Source organism: Anomaloglossus baeobatrachus, chromosome 8 (genome assembly GCF_048569485.1).
Source record: "Anomaloglossus baeobatrachus isolate aAnoBae1 chromosome 8, aAnoBae1.hap1, whole genome shotgun sequence".
In the NCBI taxonomy this organism is placed as follows: Eukaryota; Metazoa; Chordata; class Amphibia; order Anura; family Aromobatidae; genus Anomaloglossus; species Anomaloglossus baeobatrachus.
Genome location: NC_134360.1, coordinates 241,114,182 through 241,128,652, shown reverse-complemented (window position 1 = coordinate 241,128,652; position 14,471 = coordinate 241,114,182). Strand labels below are relative to the sequence as shown.

The 14,471-nt window shown below is 48.8% G+C and overlaps 1 protein-coding gene and 1 long non-coding RNA gene across 4 annotated transcripts in view; one reads left to right on the top strand and one right to left on the bottom strand.

Annotated features, from left to right (window-relative positions):
• LOC142248955 (uncharacterized) overlaps positions 1 to 14,471 on the top strand; it is a 447,867-nt gene that overhangs the window by 84,933 nt on the left and 348,463 nt on the right. The window lies entirely within an intron of this gene.
• Positions 92 to 14,471, bottom strand: part of LOC142249341 (uncharacterized) — a 32,923-nt gene continuing 18,543 nt past the window's right edge. Inside the window, exons 7-9 of the mRNA XM_075320967.1 lie at positions 12,544 to 12,707; positions 1,239 to 1,504; positions 92 to 100 (exon numbers count right to left, since the gene is read on the bottom strand). Of these exons, the coding sequence (XP_075177082.1) occupies positions 92 to 100; positions 1,239 to 1,504; positions 12,544 to 12,707 (439 nt within the window). The remainder of the gene's footprint in view (positions 101 to 1,238; positions 1,505 to 12,543; positions 12,708 to 14,471) is intronic.

Below are 14,471 nucleotides of genomic sequence, written 5' to 3'. Positions count from 1 at the left end.
GGCCCTGGGGTTGTTGTGGTCACAGGCCCTGGGGTTGTTGTGGTTACAGGCCCTGGGGTTGTTGTGGTCACAGGCCCTGGGGTTGTTGTGGTCACAGGCCCTGAGGTTGTCACAGGCCCTGAGGTTGTTGTTGTCATAGGCCCTGAGGTTGTTGTTGTCACAGGCCCTGGGGTTGTTGTTGTCACAGGCCCTGAGGTTGTTGTAGTCACAGGCCCTGAGGTTGTTGTGGTCACAGGCCCTGAGGTTGTTGTGGTCACAGGCCCTGGGGTTGTTGTGGTTACAGGCCCTGGGGTTGTTGTGGTCACAGGCCCTGAGGTTGTCACAGGCCCTGGGGTTGTTGGTGTCACAGGCCCTGGGGTTGTTGTTGTCACAGGCCCTGGGGTTGTTGTTGTCACAGGCCCTGGGGTTGTTGTTGTCACAGGCCCTGGGGTTGTTGTCGTCACAGGCCCTGGGGTTGTTGTCGTCACAGGCCCTGGGGTTGTTGTCGTCACAGGCCCTGGAGTTGTTGTCGTCACAGGCCCTGGGGTTGTTGTGGATACCGGCCCTGGGGTTGTTGTTGTCACAGGTCCTGAGGTTGTTGTTGTCACAGACCCTGGGGTTGTTGTTGTCACAGGTCCTGAGGTTGTTATTGTCATAGGCCCTGGGGTTGTTGTTGTCACAGGCCCTGAGGTTGTTGTAGTCACAGGCCCTGAGGTTGTTGTAATCAAAGGCCCTGAGGCTGTTGTAGTCACAGGCCCTGGGGTTGTTGTGGTCACAGGCCCTGGGGTTGTTGTGGTCACAGGCCCTGGGGTTGTTGTGGTCAGAGGCCCTCGGGTTGTTGTTTTCACAGGCCCTGGAGTTGTTGTTGTCACAGGCCCTGGGGTTGTTGTTGTCACAGGCCCTGGGGTTGTTGTCGTCACAGCCCCTGGGGTTGTTGTCGTCACAGGTACTGAGGTTGTTGTCGTCACAGGCCCTGGGGTTGTTGTCGTCACAGGCCCTGGGGTTGTTGTGGATACCGGCCCTGGGGTTGTTGTTGTCACAGGCCCTGGGGTTGTTGTTGATATCAGACCTAGGGTTGTTGTTGTCACCGGTCCTGAGGTTGTTGTTGTTACAGGCCCTGGGGTTGTTGTTGTCACAGGCCCTGAGGTTGTTGTCGTCACAGGCCCTGGGGTTGTTGTAGTCACAGGCCCTGGGGTTGTTGTTGTCGTCACAGGCCCTGGGGTTGTTGTTGTCACAGGCCCTGGGGTTGTTGTTGTCACAGGCCCTGGGGTTGTTGTTGTCACAGGTTCTGAGGTGGTTGTTGTCACAGGCCCTGGGGTTGTTGTTGTCACAGGCCCTGAGATTGTTGTCGTCACAGGCCCTGGGGTTATTGTCGTCGCAGGCCATGGGGTTGTTGTTGTCGCAGTGCTTTGGGTGGTTGTTGTTCCCGTTTCTGGGCTGGTTGTTGTTCCCGGTCCTGGGGTTGTCGTCGCAGGTCCTGGGATTGTTGTTGTTCCCGGTCCTGGGGTTGTCATTACTACTTCATCTGTACGAATGGATAAAAACATTTTCAAATGTTATCATTAATACTTACAGTATATACTGTTACTAATATTCTATTTATTGTTTGCAGATGTTGCCATGGTAAAAGCTCTATGAAACACATCCTGAACTATTGAAAAATTTGTAACCTGTAAGGCTGCGTGCACATGCTGGTTTGTTTTGTTTTTTTTGGGAGGGGATGTGGTGTTATGCGTCTTACTTACAGATTTTAATCAATCTGCAAGGGAAAACGAATCCCAGAAAAGTCTATGAGAATTCTGAAGTGCTGTGCACACGTTGCATGCTTTTTCCTTGCAGATTTTGGTTTAGGAAAAATCTGGACCAAACAATTGACGTCAATTGTTTTTGTGGTTTTTCCAGCATTTTGTCCCATCACGATGCATATTAAAAAATGCATTAAAAAATGCAAAGCCGTGCGTTTTTTCAGCAGCGTTTTTCCTGCGAAGAGATGCAGTTTTGAGTGCAGAAAATCTGCAAACAAATCTGCAACATGGGAACATACCCTAACAAGGTCAGCAAAGTGTAGCAGCCTCAGGCGTCAGTCTCTGTAGAGCCACAAAGACCTCATATACATGTACATATTTACTGAAGTAGAGAAAATCAAGAAAATATATATAACTTCTTTCTTTACAGTGTTTTTATGGTGGACATTTAAATATTTTACTCAGTCGCCACATTTATATGACTGTCCTTCAGAAGATCGCAGCACAAAGTACTGAATTCCCCATTTTCTGCCATGTTTGAATTGAACATCCTTAATGTGGCCGGGCTTCATAGGAGACTTACAATAGACTACAATATGAAAGTATTGGAATATATATATATATATATATATATATATATATATATAGATATATATAAAAAAAATATATAAAATTGGAAATTAAAAAAAATATAAAAAATAAAAATAAAGGAAAATTTAATCATCATGACCAGCCTGATACTGATCCGTTCCTGAACTGTACTGTGTTCCCATGTCAGTCCCACCTGAACTGTATTGTGTTTCCGTGCCAATTCTGCCTGTCCTTTCCTGTCCCCTGTCCTGTGGTCACCTAGTCCTGGCTCAGCTTCCACAGATCCTGGACACTGCCCTTCCCTTGTCTGGGTGAGTCCGGATCCACCCTATGGACGCGCTCACCTCCTCATCCCCGGCGGTGAGCGTAACAATGGGCCACATGTATACCAGAATGGGGAACATATATACCTGGATTGGGGCCATAAATACCAGGATGGTAAACATACATACTAAGATACTGGACATATATACCAGAATTGGAGATATACCAGGATGGGGGACATATTTACCAGGATGGGGGACATTTATACCAGGATGAGGAACATATAAGCAAGGATGGGCCATATATATATATATATATATATATATATATATATATATATATATGTATATATATACACCAGGATGGGGGACATATATACTAGAATGGGGGACATTACTACATAATGGGAGAAGGGTAGTAACTCTTTTGTCCCTAAAGGGTTTAGAACACTACAAGGGCCCATACATCTGACCAACATGCAGGGTGGGGGGGTTGTTTCAAATTTCACATCGGATTCTAGTTACACCACTTATATCTGCCATATCTATATCAGACAAACAAGGATTCTATCAAAACTATATCAAGCAGTCCAATAACTGCATCACTAGAATCAGGACTTTTTCCTCTATATTATGCTGCTGTCAGATAATATACCAAAAACTTAAAGACTAATTCCCTTTAAATTGGTTGTTCCCTACTTGGACGAACCCTTCTGAAATGAAACAAAGCCCCATTGAAAATTAAAATAGCTTATACTCACCCCGTGGACAGTCGCCACTCCAGCATCTGCCGATACTCCCTCGATGTTGGGTTTTGTGATGTGAGGAGAACAGACCATTAGAGGCGGGGTCACTCCATGTCAAGTGAACCAATGATTTTTTACCTCTATATTTTTAATTCCTTTGAGATTTTGTTATTTGTTAATAGTGTGTCAGTGAATGCAAAATGTGAAGAAAAAAAAATTCTAGATATGTTTTTTTGTAATTGATTTTCAAAGTTCGGAAAAAGTGCGAATTTCGGTGTTTCCTACCTTTACATTTCTCCTCATAACTCAGTCTAGAAAAAAAGTTTGAGAAACAAAATAAACACCATTCTACTCAGAACTATACAGACTTTCACCAGATATGTCACAAGAGTATCTTTGTTAATATTTTACCCGTGCGAACGCAAATGCAAAATGTTAAAACAAATTTTCGAAAAAAAACGTTTAACCTTTGTCCGGCTGAATAGGTACAATTGTAGCTATTTCGTTTTAAAATTGCAATACATTTTTTTTTCCAAAATCCGTAAAAGGCTGAAATTTCGTGACATCTCTGCAGTTTTGGTCCAGAATATATTGACCAAATTTCAATAAAATATCTCCACCCCCTTCCGAGATAAGGGGTCACTTTTAACGTTGTAAAATTATGCAGCCTGACGAAGGTTAATCTAAAAATTTTAAAAAAATGCACATGCGCCTGCTATGTTCCTAGCCACATCTGTACCAAATTTCAAGTTGGGATCGCGATGGGATCATATTTAAAAATATGGAAGTAAGACAGAGCTTCAGAACTTTCATGTGGACGCCATGCCTGGACATGGTCACTTTTTAACAAACCGTTCTCTACACAGGCATCAAGGGAGTTGGTGTGCTACAAAATTGGTGAGTATGTTTAAAGTTTGAGTAAATTTATATTAATAGTTTAATGCTTTTCTTATTAAGGGCTAATACACACACAGCTCTGAGTGATCATTGTTCAGAAACCCCCCCCCCATTAATTTCAATGGGGTTAAACATATGCAGTGTTTTTTTGAAACACTCACAGGGTAAAATCACTGCTTTCACAACTGTTAAATGCTGCGTTTATTGCAGTGATCTATCACTATTTATATGAAACAAAAGCTGCGATTGTTTTCACTAGCGATTAAAAATTAATGCAGATATAGTGAAAATTGGGTAGAAAAATGCTGCCAAAACCGCAGCGTTTATCCGCAGGCAGAATGAATACCTGTGTGTGCGCTAGCCCTAATACTCACTTTATAGTAACAGTTATATCTCAAGTGTACTGTAAATCTTTATTTTTATTACCCATCTTCCTTACTTAATATTATCTGTATTTTTCTCACACAGCAATGGCTGCTACTTCTCAAGGAACAGCATTTTATAATATATGCTGTTGTAATCCTTTTGAAAAAACTGGACAAGAAAAAAAATCTTAGACCTGTACAAGACTGGATGTTTCATATAAATCCATCAATCAATGCAGGCATGAAAATTTGTGACAGTTGTAGAAAGCAGCTTGCAAAAGAGAAAAATAATCTGCAGGCAGAAAATTACGGAGGACCTGTTACTTCCAACACAGAGGATTTTATAAATCCTGATTTAACAATGGAGTATTTGAATAAATCACTTTCTAACATCGAAGAATCGCCCATTGCAAAAAAAAGAATCCTTTAGGCCACTTTTACACGTCCGTGAAAATCACACACGTGTTTTACGGACGTGTCAAAGGTGAGTATTGCCCTCGGTGTGCTGTGTCCATGGCGTACGTGTGTTCTCCGTGTGTTATCCGTGATAACACACTGAGAACGGGAACTTTCTGCTCACCTGTCCCTGGCGTCACTGTCCGTGGTGCTGAACCTCGGTCTCTGGTCCTGCGACTCCCCGCTGCTGCAGCTTCCGGCTGCAGTGAAGTGAATATGCAATGAGCATAATGAGCAGCGGTCGGCAGCAAGTGACAGCAGCGGCAGAGACAGGAGGGCAGGAGAAGGTGAGTAAAGTTTTGTTTTTTTTCTCGCAGGCGCATGTCTTTTCTCCGGTGCGTGTCACACGGAACACATCCGTGTGGTCCGTGAGAATGTTACGTGTGACCCGATTGCGTTCCGTGTGACACCCGTGATGCCGGAGATAAAACGGACATGTCGGCGTGAGAAACAAACGGACACACGTATGTACGGAACGGACACACGTTCCGTGCGAAAATACATACGTGTGTCCGACACCATAGGAAGACATAGGTCTACGTGTGTACATGTCTCCGGTACGTGAGGAAACGGACCATACACGTACCGGAGGCACGTACGTGTGAAAGAGGCCTAATCCAGGATATTGCCAACAAAAATTAGAAAAAGTTACTAAAAAAAAAAAAAGATCCTTAATCTGGTAGGTGACACAATAGAAGGTGAAGGAAAAAATGACACTGATTCAGAGATCATTCTGCAGATTAAAGCTAAATTAAATCCACCAATAGCAGAAGTGAACAGTTCATGGTAGTGACTACACTACTGAAGAGTTGGATCCCAAATTGAATCCCTGCACAAATATAACCAAGAACACAAGTAACACACTTGCAATTTTTCACAATTTTAAAACATACTCTTTTTTCACAATTGTGCATCAAAATTTTGAATTTAATTTCTCCAAAACAAAATATAAAGAAACCTATTCTTGTGACATATCAAATGAAATCCGGTACCATTCTGAGAAAAATGATTCCTCTCCCACCTCTTTATCTTACTTCTAGCCCGAGATATGATAAAAAATGTAAAGTTATACCAGGCCAAAATTTGCACTTTTTTAAAACTTGAAAAATCTGTAAAAAAATTAACAAACGAAGAAAAAGATTCAAAACTTTTAATTTGTAATTAACTAAAGCTGTACTTCATAATAAAAAGAAGGGAATTTTGTTTACTTACCGTAAATTCCTTTTCTTCTAGCTCCAATTGGGAGACCCAGACAATTGGGTGTATAGCTACTGCCTCCGGAGGCCACACAAAGTATTACACTTAAAAGTGTAAACCCCTCCCCTCTGCTATACACCCTGCCGTGCATCACGGGCTCCTCAGTTTTGGTGCAAAAGCAGGAAGGAGGAAACTTATAAATTGGTCTAAGGTAAATTCAATCCGAAGGATGTTCGGAGAACTGAAACCATGACCAAGAACAATTCAATCTGAACAACATGAAATAATAGCCCAAAGGGAACAGGGGCGGGTGCTGGGTCTCCCAATTGGAGCTAGAAGAAAAGGAATTTACGGTAAGTAAACAAAATTCCCTTCTTCTTTGTCGCTCCATTGGGAGACCCAGACAATTGGGACGTCCAAAAGCAGTCCCTGGGTGGGTAAAAGAATACCTCGGTAAAAGAGCCGTAAAACGGCTCCTTCCTACAGGTGGACAACCGCCGCCTGAAGGACTCGCCTACCTAAGCTGGCATCTGCCGAGCGTAGGTATGCACTAGATAGTGCTCCGTGAAGGCGTGCAGACTCAACCAGGTAGTCGCCTGACACACCTGCTGAGCCGTAGCCTGGTGCAGTAACGCCCAGGACGCACCCACGGCTCTGGCAGAATGGGCCTTCAGCCTTGAAGGAACCGGAAGCCCAGCAGAACGGTAGGCTTCAAGAATTGATTCCTTGATCCACCGAATTAAGTTGACTTGGGAGCTTGCGACCCTTTACGCTGGCCAGCGACAAGGACAAAGAGCGCATCCGAGCGGCGCAGGGGCGCCGTACGAGAAATGTAGAGTCTGAGTGCTCTCACCAGACCTAACAAGTGCAAATCCTTTTCACATTGGTGAACCGGATGAGAACAAAAAGAAGGTAAGAAGATATCCTGATTGAGATGAACAGAGGATACCACCTTCGGGAGAAATTCCGGAACCGGACGCAGAACCACCTTGTCCTGGTGAAACACCAGGAAGGGGGGCTTTGCATGACAGCGCTGCTATGTCAGACACTCTGCGGAGTGACGTGACTGCCACTAGGAACACCACCTTCTGCGAAGTTCAATCATTGGCTCGAAGGGTGGTTTCTGAAGAGCCGGTATCACCCTGTTCCGATCCCAGGGTTCTAGCCGACGCTTGTAAGGAGGGACTATGTGGCAAACCCCCTGCAGGAACGTGCGTACCTGAGGGAGTTTGGCTAGACGCTTTTGAAAACAACACAGAAAGCGCCGAAACTTGTCCCTTGAGGGAACCGAGAGACAACCCCTTTTCCATTCCGGATTGAAGGAAGGACAGAAAGTGGGCAAGGCGAATGGCCAGAGAGTAAAACTCTGATCAGAGCACCAGGATAAGAAGATCTTCCACGTCCTGTGGTAGATCTTGGCGGACGTTGGTTTCCTGGCTTGTCTCATAGTGGCAATGACCTCTTGAGATAACCCTGAAGACGCTAGGATCCAGGACTCAATGGCTACGCAGTCAGGTTGAGGGCTGATGCGTCTGCCGCCAGAGCTCTGTGATCTTGAGAACGTGCCATGAATGCCGGGACCTTGTTGTTGTGCCGGGACGCCAATAGGTCGACGTCCGGCTTCCCCCAGCGGCAACAAATCTCTTGAAACACGTCCTGTCGAAGAGACCATTCCCCTGCGTCCATGCCCTGGCGACTGAGAAAGTCTGCTTCCCAGTTTTCTACGCCCGGGATGTGAACTGCGGAGATGGTGGAGGCTGTGGCTTCCACCCACAGCAGAATCCGCTGGACTTGCTGGAAGGCTTGCCGACTGCTTGTGCCGCCTTGGTGGTTGATGTATGCCACCGCCGTGGCGTTGTCCGAATGAATTCGGATCTGCCTGCCTTCCAGCCATGGCTGGAACGCTTTTAGGGCTAGAACACTGCCCTTACCTCCAGAACATTGATCTGGAGGGAGGACTCTGCTGAGTCCATGTACCCTGAGCCCTGTGGCGGAGGAAGACTCCCTGACAGACTCGCGTCCGCCGTGACCACAGCCCAGGATGTGGGCAGGAAGGATTTTTCCTTCGACAAGAGTGGGAAGAAGCCACCACTGAAGGGAGGCCATGGCTGCCCGAGAAGGAGCAACGTTGTTGTCGAGGGACGTCGATTTGCTGTCCCATTTGCGGAGAAAGTCCCAATAAAGTGGGCGCAGATGAATCTGCGCAAACGGAGCTGCCTCCATTGCTGCCACCAACTTCTCTAGGAAGTGCATGAGGCGCCTCAAAGGGTGTGACTGGGCTCGAAGGAACGATTGCACCCCTGTCTGTAGTGAACGCTGTTTGTCCAGCGGAAGCTTCACTATCGCTGAGAGAGTATGAAACTCCATGCCGAGATATGTCAGTGATTGGGTCGGTGTCAATTTTGACTTTAGGAAAAATTGATGAACCACCCGAATCTCTGGAGAGTCTCTAGGGCAATGTTCAGGCTGTGTTGGCATGCCACCCGAGAGGGGGCCTTGACCAGCAGATTGCCTGAGAGAGTAGGACCGCTACCACCGTTGTCATGACCTTGGTGAAGGCCCGTAGGGCTGTCACCAGGCCGGCAGTTAGTGCCACAAACTGAAAGTGTTCGTTCCCTATGGCGAAGCGCAGGAAACGCTGATATTCTGGTACAATCGGCACGTGGAGATAAACATCCCTGATGTCGATTGATGCTAGGAAGCCTCCTTGGGCCATCAAAGGCGATGGCAAGCGGAGAGATTCCATCCGGAACCGTCAGGTTCTCTGTCCGTTGAGCAGTGTGAAGTCCAGAACAGGGCGGAGTGATCCGTCCTATCTGGTACCACGAACAAGCTGGAGTAAAAAGCCGCGACTACGTTCTTGAATGGGAACGAGGATCGCAACTCCTCCTGCCTTCGGAGTGTTCACCGCCTGGAAACGTGCATCGGCTCGTTCGGGGGACGGAGATGCTCTGAAGCAACGAGTCGGAGGACGAGAACTGAGCTCTATCCTGTGACCGTAAGACAGAATGTCTCCCCTGACCTGGACCGCCATGCAGAAAAGGTTCTCTGTGCACGGCGGAGGATGAAAATACCACCGCCTGAGACGTCAAAGACGCTATTGCGAAGCACAGGATGACCGCATTGATCTGAGCAGAGCAGCTGAAATAGCCTGGAGTGCCCACCCCTGCAAAGGCTGGGGCAACGGACGCGCCTATGGCTTCATAGATGGATCTCATTAGGAATTCTATCTGTCTGTCCGTGGCATTCTTGAGCGTGGGCCCGCCAGCCACTGCTACTACAGATCTAGCCGCCGGTCAAGAGACTGGAGGGCACTTTATGACACTGAGCCCAAACCTGAACAACGTCAGAGGGGAAGGGACAACGTGTGTTATGAGGCGTTCTGTGCTTCTGGACAGTATCTGTGAAGCCTTGAGAGCCACGTCCGGACAGAGTCCTGGGTTGCGACCTCCGCCCCATCCTCTAGAGGGTCCTCAAGCTGAGACCCTTGAAGAAGTCGGGGAAGATTCCAAGCAAGGCTGCTTAGCCGGACTGGGACTGCGGTTCGTGCTGGAGTTCACCACGTAAAAACTAGAGGCCACCCCAGGAACACGCTTCGTCGCAGACCGATAGAGGCCTGGGGCGATCCCGCAGTGCCTGGGGCCTGTGTAAGGGGCCGGGCTGGACTGCAAACTCCTAGTCTCTTAGCCGACCATTTGTCCATAGCCTGAGACATGGATAGTGAAAATGACCCAGAGAGTTTCTCAGCAAGCTGTAACTCTGTCCCTGCCGCCTGGACAGGGAACGCCGGCGAAGCTCCACAGTGCCCCCGACACCGGCTGAGCGAGAGCCACATGGCCCGAGCAATGTTCACAGTGATCACTGAGGATACATATGTACCGCCGAACTGTGAAACTGCATACAAACATTATATATCCATATATACAGTGCATCACATATACAGTTCATCACTCTAGGGGGCCCAGCATCGAGAAGAAGCCCCCTGGTGTACCGACCCTGAAGCATGAAAACATGGCTGTCGGCGTACAGTGGATGGGGGAGCCGTGGGCGTAACCCCAAAAGTGCGGGAATCTGGTGCCCTGAGTGAAACGTGAGGGAGGCGGAGGACAGCCAAGTGTGCTCCAGCCGTCACTGCTAGCCTCCGACTGACCGTCCCGCCCTTCCCCCTGTGGCAGGGCCAGGGGCAGGAGTTTAATGCGCTAGGCCGCAAAAGCCGGGAGCTAAAGTTACAGACCGCGGCCGGCAAGCAGGCGCGGTCGGCGCGGTAGTCGCCAAGTCTGAGGCGAAGGTGCTCTCTGCACCGTCCCCAAGGGGACACTGAGTACCTTGCGGGGATCAGTGCCGTAGCGTGAATAGTGAGGGGGGCGGAGGACAGCGAAGTGTGCTCCGGCCCTCACTGTCGGCGTCAGCCCGACTGTCCCGCCCTTCCCCCTGACTGGCAGGTCCGGGGGCGGTAATGATTGAACAGTGCCCGGGAGGACTGTAAGGCTTCTCCTGGAGTAGCCAAAATTCAACAGTGCGACCATACATGTATAGCATACAAGCATATATATATAGATATGTGTGATCACCAGAATCCCTGCCTGGGCCTCCCTGGTGTCTCTCCTCTCCAGCGTCAGAAGTGCTGACCGTAATGGCTGCCGGCGTTCTGTGGGGAGGAGGGGGCCGTGGGCATGCCCTAGAAAGTGCGGGAATCCAGTGCCCCACTGAGCTGAGTGAGGGGGGAGGAGGATACAGAGTATGCTCCAGCCCTCAGCGCTGACGTCCTGTGCAGCGTCCCGCCCTTCCCCTGACTGGCAGGCCTGTGGGCGGGAATATGCGATACTAGGCCGCAAAAGCCGGGGACTAAATTTATAAGCGCGGCCCGCAAATAAGCGCGGCCGGCGCGGTAGTCCCCGGCGCACTAACACACCCAGCAGTGCTGCAGTGTGTATGGCACAAGCGCTCCATGCGCGGTCCCCACGGGGACACAGAGTACCTCACAGCGCGGCCGGCGCGGTGGTCCCCCGGCGCACTAACACACCCAGCAGTGCTGCAGTGTATATGGCACCAGCGCTCCATGCGCGGTCCCCACGGGGACACAGAGTACCTCACAGTAGCAGGGCCTTGTCCCTGACGATACCCGGCTCCTGTCCAGCAGATTCCCCAGGGGCTGCGGAGGGAGCACGGTCCCCTGTGCCTGGAGACCGATTAGGATCCCACTTCACCCAGAGCCCTAAAGGGATGGGGAAGGAAAACAGCATGTGGGCTCCAGCCTCTGTACCCGCAATGGGTACCTCAACCTTAACAAGACCGCCGACCAGAGTGGGGTGAGAAGGGAGCATGCTGGGGGCCCTAATATGGGCCCTCTTTTCTTCCATCCGACATAGTCAGCAGCTGCTGCTGACTAAGATGTGGAGCTATGCGTGCATGTGTGCCTCCTTCGCACAAAGCATAAAAACTGAGGAGCCCGTGATGCACGGGAGGGTGTATAGCAGAGGGGAGGGGTTTACACTTTTAAGTGTAATACTTTGTGTGGCCTCCGGAGGCAGTAGCTATACACCCAATTGTCTGGGTCTCCCAATGGAGCGACAAAGAAAAAAGACGTCAAGTAAAAAAAATATTCATATTTGGATCACTTGACATGGAATGACCCGGCGACTGATTGGCTGCAGCGCTCACATGACATAACTATATCACACAAGGGCAGCAAATTCAGCTCTGACATCACACAGAGAAGAAAAGAAGCCGTGTATCAAAGGAGGATCCAGAAATAAATTAAATATATTTATTAAATCACAGATGAGACAAATACAATGAAGACACCTAAAATCCTGTAGGTTACAAACAAAATGCACAACACCCTATTGGGCACAACCTTCTGTGTATAAACCTAAGATGCTTTTACACATCTTTATTGTATTTGTCTTGTCTGTGATTTAATGCTGTAAATATATTTCATTCATTTGGGGATCCTCCTTTGATACATAATTATTATTTTTTTCCTCTTTCTTTCCTATAGTGTTTAGTATTTTTTGAGATGAACCCTTTAGAGCCCCCTCCACTCTATGTCGACATTGCTGGTATGGCACCAATCCAGGAGATTTAGTTTAGGCTATTTTCGTTTTCAGTGAACTCTGAAGTTATCAACCCCTTTAATTTAAGTATAGAAGGTCACCAAAAGAAATCCCGTGTATAAACGATATTAAAAACCAGAGTCTGTACTACTTTAGTGGCCTGTATGTGCTTAGGATGGACTTTCTTCTTTCTTAGGGAGGTTTATGATACTATTATGTAGTTTGGAATAGTCCCAGTGTAGACTTACCTCTAGATCGAATACTATAAGGATTGATCAATAAACCATCAATGGTGTTTGGTGGGGTGGCGTTTGTCACTCCATTATAGACTGTATCAACCAACACCCTGGACGTAGGGGTTACGGTCTCATTTGCAAATTCTACATCCATCTCAGGCACTAAAGAGCCGCTCCTGCAGGAAAGATCCAAAAAGTCAGGTTAGAAGTGTGGAGTAATCAGTGTATGTAATCAGTAAAAGTATGTGACAGCAGAAGGGGGGATATAGAGGACAAGAATACATCTATGATAATTAGGAACACTGATTTTTGACCACCTGGACATTCACTTTTACACAAGTATATATTGACTATCACTTGGAAAATTTTCAAGATTATTGTAAAGATGATGCAACTTTTTTTTATTTTAAATTATCCTTGATTAATCTTTCACATTCAGAAATGCTATTCATGCCACTATATAGGTTTAATCTGCAGGTATATAGCAACTAAACCCTGACAGCTGGCGAGAAGTGCGGCTACAGGGAGAAAATAGAGTGGCTTCCAGTCATTGGGGAGGTGCAGGGAGCGCTTACAGTCACTGCTGAATACACAGTGAGTGCACGGTTGTCACTCCCCAGCACATTGATTGACAGTCTGCTCTGTACATACAACCTACATACACACTGCAAAGCAGGCGGTCTATCAAAGTGTCTGTGAGTGATTACAGCCGCACTCATAGTGTAGTGAGGAGTGAATATAACCGCTACCTGCACCACTCCACTCTATATAATGTATATACAGTGGGTACCGAAAGTATTCAGACCCCTTTAAATTTTTTCACTTTTTGTTTCATTGCATGTGTGTCGCCCTGGGCAAGCCAGGGGACACAGATAACAACACCACTACACCCCACACTCCAGGTAGGCACACCTGCTAACCAGAAATCCTTGTTGCCTCCCTCCAGGAGTCTGTGATGCACACCAGGGGGTGGGCCAGGCGGTTGGCTCCGCCCACCTAGGAGCTCACAACTCTAGAGGCAGGAAGTAAACCAGGCAGATAGCTCAGGGGAGAGCTGGAGAGAGGAGAAGTCACCGTCACCTACCGGGAGTGCAGGTGCAGCCGTCTGTGGGACCGTCCTACCAGCCGTTGGTTTACCGTACAAACTGTGTCCGTGTCAGGCTGAGTGAGTACCATAGTGCCGCAAGGCACAGCGCTGCCCCCGCGTCCCTGCACCCTCCAGGCCCTACACCTTGCATCTCTTCACCGGGCCCCGGGATCACCAACCCCTACCCACGGAGGGGCAACACAACACCTGGCTGCTCCCATCACCATCCCCGGGACCCCCACACTGAGCAGCGGTGGTGCCATCACCACAACCGTGGGTGGCGTCACGAACTATAATCCCAACAAACACCCCCCTTTCACTCACGGGCGAGGAGTGCCGCTCGAGACACCCCGGGATTCGGCCCGCAGCTCGAGCCACCAGGAGCAACTGCCGGACCCGAGCAGAAGGGGTGAGCGCGGTGTGCTGACACCCTCCTCCCCGCCCGCGACAACTTGGCGTCACGAACAGGATCTTACCGCTCTGCCGTCAGGTAGAGGTGCGCCTTGTGACCGCCGTAGATATCCGGCAGAAAAATTTCAGAAGCCGCCATCTTTGGCGCGAAAAGTTCCCGCTCGAGCGTCTTCTCGAGCAGTAGAAGCGCGAAGGCCAAAACCCCGCCCCGAGAGAGGAGGGGCCGGAAAGAGCTAAGGGGGACGGAAACAAGATGTCTGCGCCCGACGGAGCCGCTGGAGGAGCGGTGGTCGCAGCCGCAGCGGCACCCGCGGATGGGAATGGGCCTGCCCAGGTCCCGGCCGTACTGGCGGGAGGTGCCGCGGCCCCCGCGCTTGCTCAGGTCATGCCGTTTTCCTTGCCCTATGCGCCCGGAGCTGCCTGGCTACCGCAGTATGACGGG